The following is a 14,944-nucleotide window of genomic DNA, read 5'->3' on the forward strand; positions in this document are numbered from 1 at the left end:
ATTACATCCAACTGTAGATTATTCCAGAGCTTTATCAGACACTAGTGTGGAGAATGGTCCTATTGATTTTAAATTAAATGGGTCCTTAATTAGTTTCAGTTCATGCTCATTGTAGTATGACCTATGGTGCATACTTTGAACGGACCCTGAGCTAAATCTTCATATGGGTATTTGCACTGGAAATCCAGTGCACTCCAGTGCATTACAGAAGGAATCTATTCTGTTCTTTTGGTATGTGTGTGCGTGTGTATATATAGCTAGAGAAAGAGAGAAAAAAAAATCTTTTCATAGCTCACCTTCAAGTCTGACCACCAAAGGTACCTTCAGCTCAAGTTCTCGACATGCCTTGGTAATGCCATTTGCTATGATAGCACAGTTCACAATTCCACCGAAAATGTTGACAAGAATTGCTTCAACCTAACAAAATACTTCCATAAACGCTGGATAATTTTAGAGTCTATGAAAGATTAATAATTGCAGCATATGTAATGTTTTTTAAGATTATGGTAATTACACTATATAAAAATGGCTTGAAAGAGCTTTGTAACCGTGCACGTATTTTCACGTTTGCTTTCTTTTTCCTCCCATTTACTCTGCCTGCTGATTCAAAAATGGTTATTGAATGACTACTAGAAGGAACTTCCTCCAACCGCTGAACTCATCAATATTTTAGTTTAGTGTCATGCTTGATATTCCGCTTAACAGAGGCAGTCCAAGTTCATTCTCCCACTCGCTGGACCTGAGGAGCCTCACCCTCTCTCTCCCTTTGCTGTCGGGAGAGGCTCACCGAGGCGGGAGGGGCAGCCCAGTCTCCTGCCAGCCCAGCTGCTGGCGCGAACAGTGCTGGAGTACCTTCGGTGCCCTTCACCCCAGCTGCGTCGGACCGCTTGGGTTCAGATCCTGAACAAAACACCAGGTGGTGTTACCGCTGGACCCATACACAATTAATAGGATACTCCGTAACATGATTAAACTACATAATTGATTACATATTATGTCATATATTATCATTCGATGCATATTTTTTAAACTTTATTTTAACACTATATTGTCTTGGTATTAAGTGCTCTATGCTTGCTTTTCTTTATCTCAGTTGTAAGGGTTAAGTAGAAGGAGGTTCATCTAGTATATTTATCTGGAATAAACATCTGGCAGCAATTTAGTAATATTAGTAAAATTGAACTAATCACTGATAATAAATAGAAGACTGACTAAATATTTCACATATTTGCCATTAAAATTTGTCTATTATATTCTGGTCTCATCGAGTCACTGAAGGCACTATATAAATGAATGCTAATGCACTTTTCTCAGCTATGTAAATGATCTGTCTGTTCTTGAAGGAATTCCAGAGCTCACTGAAGGCAAAAGAAAAAAAAAATTGAAGCTTCACAAAACAAACTCCAGACTCAATGCATAAACAAACTCCTTTACAACAAAAGCACACATTTATATTCAGCACGACTGTTTGCTACTCTAGGGATATTCTGTATTAATTTTACTTCCCTTTTTCTTCTGCATTTTCACATGCAGACAACTTCCTACTCAATTCTTCAACTTCATTTTTCAACTTTTGGCATTGTCTGATAAAATGGTCTAAATTCACTACTTGTGTGTGTGTGTGTGTGGGGGGGGGGGGACGGGACAGGTTTAGAGGCAGTAAATACGCACTGATTTTTGATGACAGAAATAGAGGAAAAGCATTGTGAAAATTCAGAAACTACAGAAGAACATGCCTTAATGAGGTTGATACCACAGTACAATTGTCAAATTATGAAGTCGTGGTGGTGGTGTTTTCCATTAAGAATAAGAAAACATTCTGCATTAATCTGAGTGCAAATTTCTGTAGCACTCTGGCCAATAATGCAGTATTTTGCTATACTCATTAGATATACAATAAAACAAATGAGATGAATAAACAGAAGTAAAGCCAAGGGATTTTTTTTCTTCCTTAGAATGCTGGGCTGAGTTCTTAAACCCAGCTCTGCATATTAAGAAGATACTTTTTCAACATAATTAATAGACCACTAAAATTAAAAAGAAAATTACAAGCAGCATACAGTAAATCATCCTCTAAAACATTTTTATCCGGTCAGTAATGAATGAAATACAACTCGGCTTTCCATATTGTGGGTTATGTGGTCGCCAGAATTACATTATTTCAGTAGATATTATTTAACTAACAGAAATCTTGCCCCAAGGGATGCTGACATAATGAAAATATACATGATTTACTTGCATACAGAAAAAAACATATTTTCTCATGTAACAGCATTTACTATTCCTGGTGGATCTACAGCATACTAACCGGCAAGCCTCACTGTCATGACCTGATTTCCACTGCTGATAATAATGATGATTCCATGGATTTGGATTGTACTACAGGGAACAGCATGCCATATCCAACTTTTCGGATTCTCTCTTCCCAATACCTGTTTGCCTACACAATCTCAAAATGTGTTTGTTTAGTGTTTCTTCTATTCCATCCCAGTGTGCCTATCCTGCACGGGTAGGGCCATAAAAGAATTTATAACTCTTTGGGCCAGGAATCCTGAATCCTGGCTAGCTCTTCTTTGTGACCCTTTCCCCAGGGATGGGATCCTTTTTGCTGGGGGAAAAGGTTAACTTTCAGGGCCCAGAGCAGGGATGACTTCCTCCTTACTGAAATTTCCCTGGGAGAGGGACTATGCACTATGTGCCAAAACCCAAGCAAGATGCACTGGGTTAGCAACCACAATACAACTTTATTGTTCAGAAGTTAGGTGAACAATGGCACAATAAATATGACTTCAGCACCACAGACTTTCTTTCTTTGGTTACAGTCTTTATCCTCTATCTGTGCAGGGATCTTTCAAACAGGCAAGGGATCAATCTACCCTCCTGGATTAAGTAAAATGGTGGTTCCAGTGGGCAAGGTAACCCTAAGATGGTTGGGAAACCCCCCTCCCAAAGATGGCCAAAATCCTCTCTCTGCCCAAGGGGTGAAGACGCTGGGTGGGTGTCCTTGAAACCGTAGATAATCTCTTACAGTTAGTAGATCTTTAATCTTGCTCTTTTCCTGTGAGGATCCCAACAGGGTGGGATCCTATGTTCAAACATTAGCTTGGACTGTTTCTTAACTTCAGGCAGGAAGGAGGGCAAAAATCTTCCTGCTGGGCAATTAACCAAAAGTCTTGTCCAGAAAAAATACTAACACAAGACACTGTTCCTTGTAGTGAGTCACCACCTTGGTGGGCAGGTCTTCCCTATCCCTGGGCGTTCCAAACACAGAGTTCCCCATTCCCTGAATCCAGGAAAGGCCCTTGGGAGAAGAGTACAGCAGTGGAGCCCTTGACCTGTCCTGAGGGATCTCAGGCAGGCCAAAAATATAACTGAGGCAAAAATCTACAACTTTCCTCTTGAACTGCAAAATTATTGTAACCTGGGCATTTTCTTGGGTTACTAGTAAGTCCTGGGCATTTACCATCAGTCCTCTAGTAAAAGTAGGATGGTTCACAGGACGTTTCATTCAAATTCAGACCTCTTTCTGTGGAGTTTGGACTAGCCTTCCCACTTGTAATAGTATATAACTGCGCCCTTGCTACAGCTTGGGAAGGCAGTCCTTTTTGATTAGTATGAAATACAGAGGTAGAGGGGAGATTTTTTTTTGTTATTTTACAGGCCCAGACAGAGGAGCCAAACAAATCCTGTTTGGTGGTCCTGGCCAAGCTTGGGAGGGTTTCTGCCCAGCCAGTACACAACCTGTGACTGCATTTTTTGGACGTTAACCTTTTAAGTAGTTGGGGGTCTTACTGGAGAATGTACACTGCCTGGGCTCAGGGATTAGGGAATCCTGAATCTGGGGCTGTGCAGGTTAGGGAACACCTACCCCCTTTTATCCTTATTGAGGTCGGCATGTCAGTGGCCTGCTGTAAGAAGAACCCTGGTGTTATCTTCAGTTTTTAAGAAGATTAAGTTCACCATCCATGGGGAAGTTTTGACTGCCATTCCTGCCTGACTGGAGCTCAGAGGGTCTTGCTCCAGGGGATCTCTCCCATCAGGGATTCAAACAAAGGCACAAAGGACTGCATAAGTATAATGAAGGCTTGAATCATCTAACAGTGAGTAAAGGCAAAGCCTACCATTCAAAAGGACACCCATCCAGTGATTCTTCAGACCCTGGCGAGAGAGAACGTTTTATTTCTCTGTGCAGAGACAGTAACTTTGTATCCTTGCCAAATGGAGAGGGTGGTTCTGCCCATATAAAGTATGCCCTGCCCACCTGGGGACCCTATTTTTCCATGTCCTGGAGGGGTAGGATTCCCCCTGGACTGGCGCTAGACTTTCCTTCATAGACTGAGGAAGAAATTGTAACCAGACGTTATGCTCTGCTGCTGTGGATCAAGAGTTGTGCCATTTTCCTAACTGTCAACAGTAAAGAATTATTTTTGGACACTAACACATTGACTTCAGTCTTTATTTGGCATCCCAGCACACACTGTTAACTTAATTATTGCATCACCAAAAGAAGTCAGGGAGAGAAAATTAGCCACTCCACACTGGGAACCAAGAAGACTCTTTCATCCCCAAGACTATTGAACCTACATCCTGGGAAGTAGCACAGCTAGCCTGGGTTCCTGCCCTGAAGAGTACAACTAAGTTTATGGCCTCACCCATGCTAGGACTGTACACCTGGGTTGGGTTACATTATACTGCCCCCAGAGTCCTTGCCAGACTCTGCTATAAAACCTCTGAAGTGGGATGTCCATTCCAGCACCCTCAAGGGGAGGGACTGGATATGAATGGATCCTCCTCTTATTATTCCCTCACTAAATGCACTAACATGACATGTCCCAGGGCTTACCGATAACCTGACAGGATGGTCGTGTTACATACACACGCACACACAAAAATCTCATACAAAATAAAGAAAAAACATACAAAACAAGTATGAAACAAAGTAGTAACATCATAGCATTTAGGGGTAAGCTTTGTATGTATTGAAAATAAAATCTATGGACCTACAGTATAAAATGGAGATAATGGAAATCAGTAATGCCATGTCTGTATCTTGGCATATTCATCTATAGTAAGACAACTTTTTAAAAGAAAATCCTTCTCTCTATGTATCGAGCAGTATTTCAAAAGTACATGTGACAAGCAGTAGTACTTAGCCTTATCTATTAAAAATATTAAGTCATTACTATTAAAATTCTTTACACAGCCTCCTCTTCCTACAATTGCTTTAAAGTGGAGAACAAATTATAGGCTAGAGTAATCCAAATTTGAGATTTCAAAATCTTCCTGCCAAAAGATATATTGACTTTATGGAATATAAATATTAAAATCCCATATTAAAACATTACAGCTTGCTAGCTCCGAGTATCTTGGGAAAACTGAATAAATCACTTTTTGCAAATTTTAGGTTGGTCCCCATGTAGAATAGCACAATAAATTATCAATTGTGTGCTCAAAGTTTTGAAAATTCACTTACCTGCTTCTCAAGTGAGGCAAGTACATTTATTTTCTGGGCGGGTAGCACTGGGAGCAGAAGTGATAAGCAGAATTACCTTCATTCCTGACTGGGGAAGTGTGGGGGGAGGGGGGAGGAATTAGCATTGCGGGAGTCTGGATGGAGAATGAAATTGTTTGATTGGTGGGGGTAAGGTGAAGAAGAGAAGAAAAGAGCGAGAAGCTTGCTGGGGGGGTGGGGAGATGACAGTGCATGGAGGGGAGAAAAAAATACATACAGGCTGATGCAATATAGTGTGCGTGTTCAAAACTCTTTATGCAATAAGGGGATTAGTGTGTTCAAACCAAAGCATGGCTAATAGCACTCATCACATGTAAATTCATGTTGATGAGGCTATTAGCTATTACCCACCTATGCAAAAAAAAAAAAAAAAAGCGTGCATGATGTGTACATTTTTACTCTCAAAAATTAATGCCTGCCCCAGAGCACGCATTCATTCTTTAGGAGTCCCTAAAGTTAACAGAAAAACAGAAATTCTGACAACAGTGTGGCAATATTAACTCAGAGGAACTGAAAAAAGTAGGAAAAAAAATAAATGTTGCCTGCGCTCAGGTTAGGAAGACGGATGCTCAATTAATGAGCATCCATTTTCCTAACCCGTGATTGTGCACAGGTTAGGAAAATGGACGCTCGTAATATTGAGCATCCTTTTTCCTAACCTGCACTGACAGTCACCTCTCCTGGGCGACCGATGCCGAGGAGGCGCTAGGGATGCACAATTTCCCCTAGCACCTACATTTTACTGTGGCAGCTCATTTAAATATTAAATCGGGCACCTGGGAGAGGTGGATTGGCGTGCGTTAGGAGAGCGGGTGTCCAATCATGAGCGCCCGTTTTACATGCACCGAGAATGCATTGGCCTGATAAGAGTGAGAGGGGAGGAAGAAGAGGAGAATGAAGGTGAAAGAGCTGCAATAAAGGGAAAGGAGATGAGGTAGGGGGTGGGAGAGGAGAGAGGGTTGCAGAGAGCAGGGGACTTAAAGAGAGGATTGCTCTGGGGTGAGAAGTCAGGGCGGATTTAAGGCAGATTGCTACAGTGCTGCCCCTTTGAAACTGTGCTTTCATACTGCAAGCAGAAGCAGGCTCCTCTTTGGCCTAAATATTTGGCGCTTCCAAAATCTTGTACTCTAGGCAGTTGCTTATTCCTAAATCCAGGAGGAGAGTGAGACAGCTGCACTGGGATGTGGTAAGGAATGGGGAGGGAATAGGGGTAGGGGAGGATAGCGAGCAAACTATAACAGGGTGGGTGGGAGAAATGAAGTCTCCACAGAGCAAATTTTTTTTTTTTGGGGGGGGGGGATGGGGGATGAACGTAGCATGTAGGAGAATGAGCAGGCTGTACTGGAGGGGGGGTGGAGGGGGTGTGCACTTACCAGGGGAGTATAGTGCACTCAGCATGTACCACACTGTCACCCCCCCAAAAAAAACAAATTATTTGGGGAGAATGGTGAAGAAGGCAGCGAAGGTATGAGTATATGGCGAGTGAAGGTCATCACTGACAAGTCTTGGAGGAGCGTTAGAATAGCTGCTCGTTATCCCTTTTCAAGTATATGCAGTACCACCCTACTAGAGTTACCAACTTCTGGAACTCTGTGAAGAAAGCCCAATGAGAAGGTTCTTGTCATGACAACAGCTTGAGTTGGGGGACATAAACAAATAGTTGCCTACACTTCCATCGCCAACACTGCCTCATTTTAAATATGCTCAAAAGCACTTACATGGGCCAACTCTGCAATAATCAAAGAAAAATAGTAATCTTACATTTGTGGTGGGAAGCCACTGTCAACAACGAAATTGAATTTGAAGAGGATGCTATGCAGGTGTTAGGGAAAGCTCACGTATATGCAGAAATGACAATAAAAAAAGAAACCGAAGTGTTTCATTTCCTTTGCCTTGCCCTCATTACCTTATCAGCAGCACTGCACACCAAGGAGGAACAATTCCCTCCCATGCCTGCTGTCTACTAATCTGAAATTTCAGCCACCACTTCACACCTCCCAGAACAGGATACCTGGGTCGCTCCTAACTGACTGCACAGAGGAATTTTGCACAAGGACATGCGGAAAAAGGGATGCTCGTTTGCCTGGCACAACAAAGCTATCATCAGTCTGACCTGAAACCCTTAATGTGCATGTCTTGCTACAAACTGGACAATTACGACATGCTCCCACCCCCCATCCCATGATCTGTTAGAACTGTGCTGAGAATTCACTCTACACTTTCTAAAATTGAAGGTATGTGCGTACATGTATGCGTAAATGTTCACACCTGCTTCCTTACTAGTAAAGGGCCTGATTTTAAAAAGCATTTACTCGAGTAAAAACCAGGTTTATTGGAGTAAATTCACTTTACTTGAGTAAGTGGGTTTTTGAAAATTGCTACAATATATGCCATTGACTTGTCTATAGGATTTACTCACATAATGCACTTTACTTGAGTAAATGGCTTTTGAAAATTGCTACAATAGTAGCTACATTTACGCATGTAACTGCTTTTGAAAATTACCCCCAAAATGTGCATCTGTATGCTGTGCAAGGGTTCCCGCATATCCGCTGATTTTCAAGGAAGACTTGTGTGTTTAAGTCTGTTTGGAAAAGTATGGCTGCACACACAGACTTCAGCCTTGAGTGCTGTGTTAGAAAACTGAGCCCCCCCCCCCCCTCCATGAATACAAAACTTATAAACGCATGACATGGAAACTGTCACAACACATACAAGAGAAATGTGAAAGAATTATTTATAGGAAGATATATTTAGAAAAAGAAGTCATGGCATTTTCTTTCACAAACATAGCATGTATTGTAGCAATCTTCAAAATCCCTTTTACATGTATAAAACCTTTTGAAAATTCAGCCCTATTGAATGAATTTCCAAAGGAGCTCCGCATGTAAAAATATTAATTTTTAAAAACCCCGTTTTACGTGTGTAAATCCTTTTGAAAATTACCTCCTCTGAGATGGTTTGTCTGCCCTAACTCAGCCCCTTTCAAGTATGTGTAAAAATACATGTGAAATTGCTTCTTTGCATACCCACAGGGCGTTTTACACGCTTATACGCTTTTGAAAATTAATTCCAAAAAGGGCAATTTTCAAAGGCATTTCCATGGGTAAAACAGTGTTTTACCTGTAGAAATGGCCTTTTACAAAATTTCCCACCTGAGATGTGGGCAAACTTATCCAAATTCTACCTGTTTCCATAGCTACAAAGCCCCCAGTTCCTTTTTACCCTGGGATGGTAACTTTAAAACAAGTGTGAGTGGGCCCACATATGTGCTTATGTGGGCTTGAGCACACAAGTGCTTGAATTTTCAATCGCCCATGTGCATAATTTAAAATATGCCTACCACATGTATTTGTGCTCTTAATTTTAGGCGCTTATGTGAGGAACTTTAATAGCGTATCTTTCCATTGAATTTGTTGGCTTTTACATGTGCAAGTGAAAACATTTTAAAACATGTGCGTACGAAAAATGACCAGCTTGCCCAGTCTCTCTCTAGATAATCAAGAACCCTCTGGTTCTTCAACCCATACTCCCCCCCCAGTTTACCCATATCCATCACCCAGCCAGTTTTTGGCTATAATGAGTTATTTTCAGACTTAAACCTGATAAAGAGCAGAAGTAAATTAGCGCTGGTAACAGGCCAACACATGCTGCGGTCGCCAATTTTAAAATTGGGATTTATGCACATAAATGACCCCGCCCCAGATTGCCCCTGACCTGCCCAACGCTGTTCCTTTTACTGTTGCTTGTGCAAGTGAATATGCGAACGTAATTTGCCAGTTTTAAAATACAAGTTGCTCATGCTTGGCCCATGTACTTGCATAGATGGGCCTTTTAACGCAAGTAACTCTTAAAATTCACCCCTCGGGTTTTACACCAATTTTCAAAGTAAAAAGACACACAAAAGGGTGAATTTTAAGGCTCAACAAATGCATTAATTAGGGGATGTGTGAATATGTCAGGCTAGCGCATGCTAAGCACATTTTAAAAGCTGCCGAGATATGCACGTACCTCCCGCAACACGCACATCTCGGAAGTTTTCAAAAAAGGGCGGGGTGTTGGCGTGGTTTGGGCATGGGATTTTCGAGGCGTGAACCTGAGATGTGCTTGTATATACTTACGCGATCCGACCAGACAGGGCCTTTACAAGATATTTTGGGGGGAGGGAAGGGATGGCCCGCTGTATTTAATTCTTTTTATTTTTGACAGCGCTACTTAACCAGATATTTATTTATTTATTTATTTATTTATTTATTTAAGGCTTTTTTCTATACTTATCATTCTTATAATTATCATTCACAAAGATATCTTTAAATATATCTGGTTAACTAGCAAGTTATCCAGTCACACGAGGTCAGATAACTTTAGGATCTAACTGGCTATATTCAAACATAGCTGGTTAGGTTTTATCCAGCTACATGTAGCTGGATAACTTTAAGTAAGTATATTCAGCAGGACGCTTATCCCGTGGAATATACAGGACAATTTATCTGGCTACCTTTACCCGGTGTTCATGAAACGGCATACTGAATATTGGCCTCCTAGGATTTAGGGATGAAGTTAAGGTGGAGTTAAAAGTTAAGGGCCTAGATTTAGGTGTCTAAGTTGCCTAGATAAGCACTAGGCAACTTGGACACCTAAATCTAGACAAATAAATTGCAGTTCTACAATTACATGAATTTTTATCCAGTAACTTAGGGGCTTAAATATGTCTTAAAATCCCTAAATTTAGGTGACTAAAACTTAGAGAGCTAAATGAAGCACTGAACATTTCTGTAAAATTGCCCTCTTTATGTAATTAGGTGAATAGATATTTGGTGGCATGTGTGTGAGTGGAATGAAGGCTATTAGTGGAATACCACAAATGCCTTTAGTCATGCCTTGCTGAATAGTTTTATTTTTTTAGACATTTATTTGGCTAATATCTTCTTTTACAATAGCTGTTGGTCAGCAAATCCTGAATATTTCCAGTTCTGCACCTGAGAAGACCAAAAGCATTTGGGTGAATTGAACCCTATGTTTATATATTTTATTTACAAATTCGTTTATACCACCCATACAAAGCCCTGAGTGGTTTACAAGCAAGAGAGGTACAATTTACTTCATTACATCACCATAAAGGGGATTGAACAGCTCTCTTATGAAGAATAGCTAAACAGGTTAGGGCTCTTCCGCTAGAAGAAGAGACAACTGAGAGGGGATATTATAGAAGTTTATAAAATCGTGAACAGGTTAATTGTGATTGGTTATTTACCCTTTCAAATAGTTCTAGAATTAGGGGACACTTCATGAAACTAATGGGTAGCAGATTTAAAACAAATTTAAGAAAATATTTTTCAGTTATCTCACGTAAGCTGTGGAATTTGTAGCCAAAAGGATGTGGTCAAGGTTAACAGTAGAGCTGGGTTTAAAAAAAGGTTTGGATGAGTTTTTGGAGAACAGGTGCATTAACAATTATCATTCACAAAGATTTGGGGATTTCAACTTCTGAGGAACAAGAACAGGGAAGGGATCTGCTCATTAAGAGTGTTCTTATAAGTTAAAATGTGGAAGGACACTGGGAAATAAGAAGACAAGGGAGATGGCAGAGGAAACTCGGTGTCCAAAACACATGGGCTACTAGCAACACCAGACACCAAATGGCCTTATGCTAACTGGACTGAAGTACTATGCCTAAGATGGCTCCAAGAGAAGGACTGACACCAGTAGGTATTCCTGTCCTCAGAAACAATAATTAAGGGACTTTCTCTTGCTGTCAACTACGTTAGCCTTCGTGGGGTTAAGTTGACGCTTGCGGTAATCACCCAATGATTGGGTATCTGGCCTCTGCTGTTGTAACTGATTTGCTCGGTGACAGTTACCACAACAGCCCTCGTGGCAAACACAAGCTTAATTGGCCAAATAAAGGTGATTATACGGGGCACAGAAGGTATTAGACATGACTTATCTAATAAGTAGTGACGTAACCTGACATGGACCATGCCCAAGGCCCACCAACCAGGAGAAGCTGAACAGGCACCACATCCAAAGTTACATCTGGACTGGTGCCTAAAAATCAACATACAAAATGGACTTTTTGTATGTTGAGATTAAAGATGACATTTCATTCATTTTTGTATGTTGAGATTAAAGATGACATTTCATTCTAGGTCAGAATAAGTCTTGGAAACATATAGAAACATAGAAATGACGGCAGAAGAAGACCAAACGGCCCATCCAGTCTGCCCAGCAAGCTTCACATTTTTTTCTCATACTTATCTGTTTCTCTTAGCTCTTTGGTTCTATTTCTCTTCCACCCCCACCATTAATGTAGAGAGCAGTGATGGAGCTGCAACCAAGTGAAATATCAAGCTTGATTAGTTAGGGGTAGTAGGGGTAGTAACCGCCGCAATAAGCAAGCTACACCCATGTTTATTTGTTTTACCCAGACTGTGTTATTCAGCCCTTATTGGTTGTTTTTCTTCTCCCCTGCCGTTGAAGCAGGGAGCTATGCTGGATATGCGTGTAGTATCAGTTTTTCTTCTCCCCTGCCGTTGAAGCAGAGAGCTATGCTGGATATGCGTGAAGTATCAGTTTTTCTTCTCCCCTGCCGTTGAAGCAGGGAGCTATGCTGGATATGCGTGAAGTATCAGTTTTTCTTCTCCCCTGCGGTTGAAGCAGGATATGCATTGAAAGTGAAGTATCAGGCTTATTTGGTTTGGGGTAGTAACCGCCGTAACAAGCCAGCTACTCCCCGCTTTGTGAGTGCGAATCCTTTTTTCTTCTCCCCTGCCGTTGAAGCAGAGAGCTATGCTGGATATGCGTGAAGTATAGTTTTTCTTCTCCCCTGCCGTTGAAGCAGAGAGCTATGCTGGATATGCGTGAAGTATCACTTGTGGCCAGAATGAAAGGACTCATAGCTGATAGTGAAAAATAAGTATGGGGATTAGTCAGACACAGCCAGTATTGCAAACCAATGTGACGGTTTATACTGCAGAATATATTGTATGCATTTTTTAAATTTATATACTTCATTACATAGCAATTCTAAATGGCTTACAAGCAACATTTATAAATTCAAATATATACATGATAAACCATACCACAACATTTTCTTGATGAGATTTAGAAACCAAATCCCAACAGTGGTCATTACATTTGATTGAACACCTGACTAAATAAATACATTGTCAAAGCCCTTTTAAAAGTTTGATAACTAAATACTGTACCACAGTACCCTTCGCAGTGTAAATAAATGTTGCTATTATTATCATATAATGTGAGCTACAACTTCTGCCGGATTCATACTTCCCTTCTGCCCCTTTCATAAACTCAGTTCCTCCAGGGGCTGGTATAGTTATTTAACATAATTATCTATGATGCGATTGCCCCTTATTGGTAACAAGATCTGATGGGTATTTCCAAGTGACATGGATTGTCACCACTGCAAACAAGATGCAGGGCTTGATGGACCACTAGTCTGACCCAATGTTCTTAAGTACATCTATTTGTTCTGATTATGCCATCATGATTATTCTTACACAGAGGGAATTCATCAAGCAAATTTCATGCCATGTGAAGCAAGTTGTTAATACTTTTCCAGGAATAGCTACTCCAAAAGGTTTAGGGAAAGTACTTTGGTAGATTTTAAAGATAATGACTTAGTAACATTTTTGGATGCACGTAGAAATTACAACTTCTCTGTACTTTTGAAATACTGCACAGTGCACAGAGGGCACTGAACTTTCTTTTAAACCTACTCTATCATATGACCTGAGATGAACAAGACTGGTGTTAAGAGTCTGTGAACATTTTCTTGATAAACTAATATTAAGGTACTCGAATGAGCAATTTTTTAGCCATTCATATCAAATCAGACTTTGCTGCTTTGAAAATAGTCTTTTTATCATCAATTTTACTGTCAGTTCCACACAAAATATTACTTTTTTTTTTTAATGAGATACATGTTTGATAAATATCAATGGACTTATTTTTATCACTGGCTTGCAAGTCTGGTCGTAAATTGTCATATGGTAACCTTCATAAAGTGAAACTGTGTACCTGCAATAGGTGTTCTCTTAAGACAAGCAATTCACTGTAGTCACATATATGGGTGATGTCATCTGACAATGACAAGGCCCACAGAAAACATTTTGAGAACTTTCTAGGAAAAACATGATGGATGCTTTGAACATGTACAGCACTGCTCATATTCATGCAATGTCTCAGTTCTATTATGCTAATAAGCTCAACTTCAGAAGGGAAGGAGGGTTTGTGTAAATGGTAAGCTTTTTTCCTCCATCTTGTAATAAACTTTGCTTTCTTTGAAGACTAGCACAAATATGGGACTCCCTAGCTAAGGGCTGTTTTTAATAAACAAGGGAAATCAATAATTATCAGCCTTAAGAACCCAGACAGTCTTCTCCTCATAAATAAATGAGAAGGGACATAAAATAATATAGATATCACAAGTACATGTAGTAGGTCTAAAAAATATATTGTTTAGAAGTTTGCGAATGATCAAAAAAAATGAAAGAGACTGAAAGAGAGCATATATATCTCACAAGGTCTGTGTCCTCCTCCACCAGGACTTAAAGTTCTGATAACCGAACACCAAAGCAGTCTTAACACGTTACGATTAGAAGCCCCTTTGACACAACATTAGCTTGATGCGCAACATAAGGTTGATGATGATGTGCACTTTTTTCCTTTACAAAAGTTTGAGCCAGATCCTAGCAGTGGTAATGTCAATCTCCGCCTGTTATAGGTTGAGCAATTTTGGATTCTCTCTCTTAATTCAGTGCCTCCATTTGGATTAAATCTTAAAGTTGAGAGAATATTTTTCTAAGACATTTGTGGGCTGTGCTGGCAATGAATAATACTAGGGGTTTGCTACACTTTTGGACATATGATGATTTTAAAGCAATGTTTCGAGTGCCATGTTTAGCTATTTTTTGAGCCGTTTGAGGCTTGGTTGGCTATGGGCCAGATTTTAAATCTTGCGAGCACAAATGTACACCCGATTTTATAACATGCGCGTGCTGCCGCGCGCATGTTATGAAATCCAGGGTCGGCGCGCGCAAGGGGGTGCACACTTGTGCACCTAGCGCGCGCCTAGCCCAAGGGGAGCCCCAATGGCTTTTCCCCGTTCCTTCCAAGGCCACTCTGAAATCGGCCTTGGAGGGAACTTTTCTTTCGGTCCCCCCCCACCTTCCCCTCCCTTCCCCTATCTAACCCACTCCCCAGACCTACCTAAATCTCCCCCTACCTTATTTTATTTTTTACACCTGTCTGTTGCAGGCATATCTTGCGCGCACCGGCCGGCTGCCGCGCACGAACCTCCGGCACGGCCGCTATGCCGGAGGACTCGGGACCGCCCCCGGATCGGCGCCACACCCATGACCCCGCCCCTTTTTCAAAGCCCCGGGACAGGTAGGTTTTCGGGGGGTTACG

General features: G+C 41.0%; 1 protein-coding gene across 1 annotated transcript in view; it reads right to left on the reverse strand.

The window, feature by feature from the left end:
- The window catches only part of SUCLG2 (succinate-CoA ligase GDP-forming beta subunit), a 425,371-nt gene that overhangs the window by 30,200 nt on the left and 380,227 nt on the right, over positions 1–14,944 (reverse strand). Inside the window, exon 10 of the mRNA XM_029601057.1 lies at positions 297–417. Within this exon, the coding sequence (XP_029456917.1) occupies positions 297–417 (121 nt within the window). The remainder of the gene's footprint in view (positions 1–296; positions 418–14,944) is intronic.

The sequence above is a fragment of the Rhinatrema bivittatum genome, chromosome 4 (genome assembly GCF_901001135.1).
Source record: "Rhinatrema bivittatum chromosome 4, aRhiBiv1.1, whole genome shotgun sequence".
Lineage (NCBI taxonomy): Eukaryota > Metazoa > Chordata > Amphibia > Gymnophiona > Rhinatrematidae > Rhinatrema > Rhinatrema bivittatum.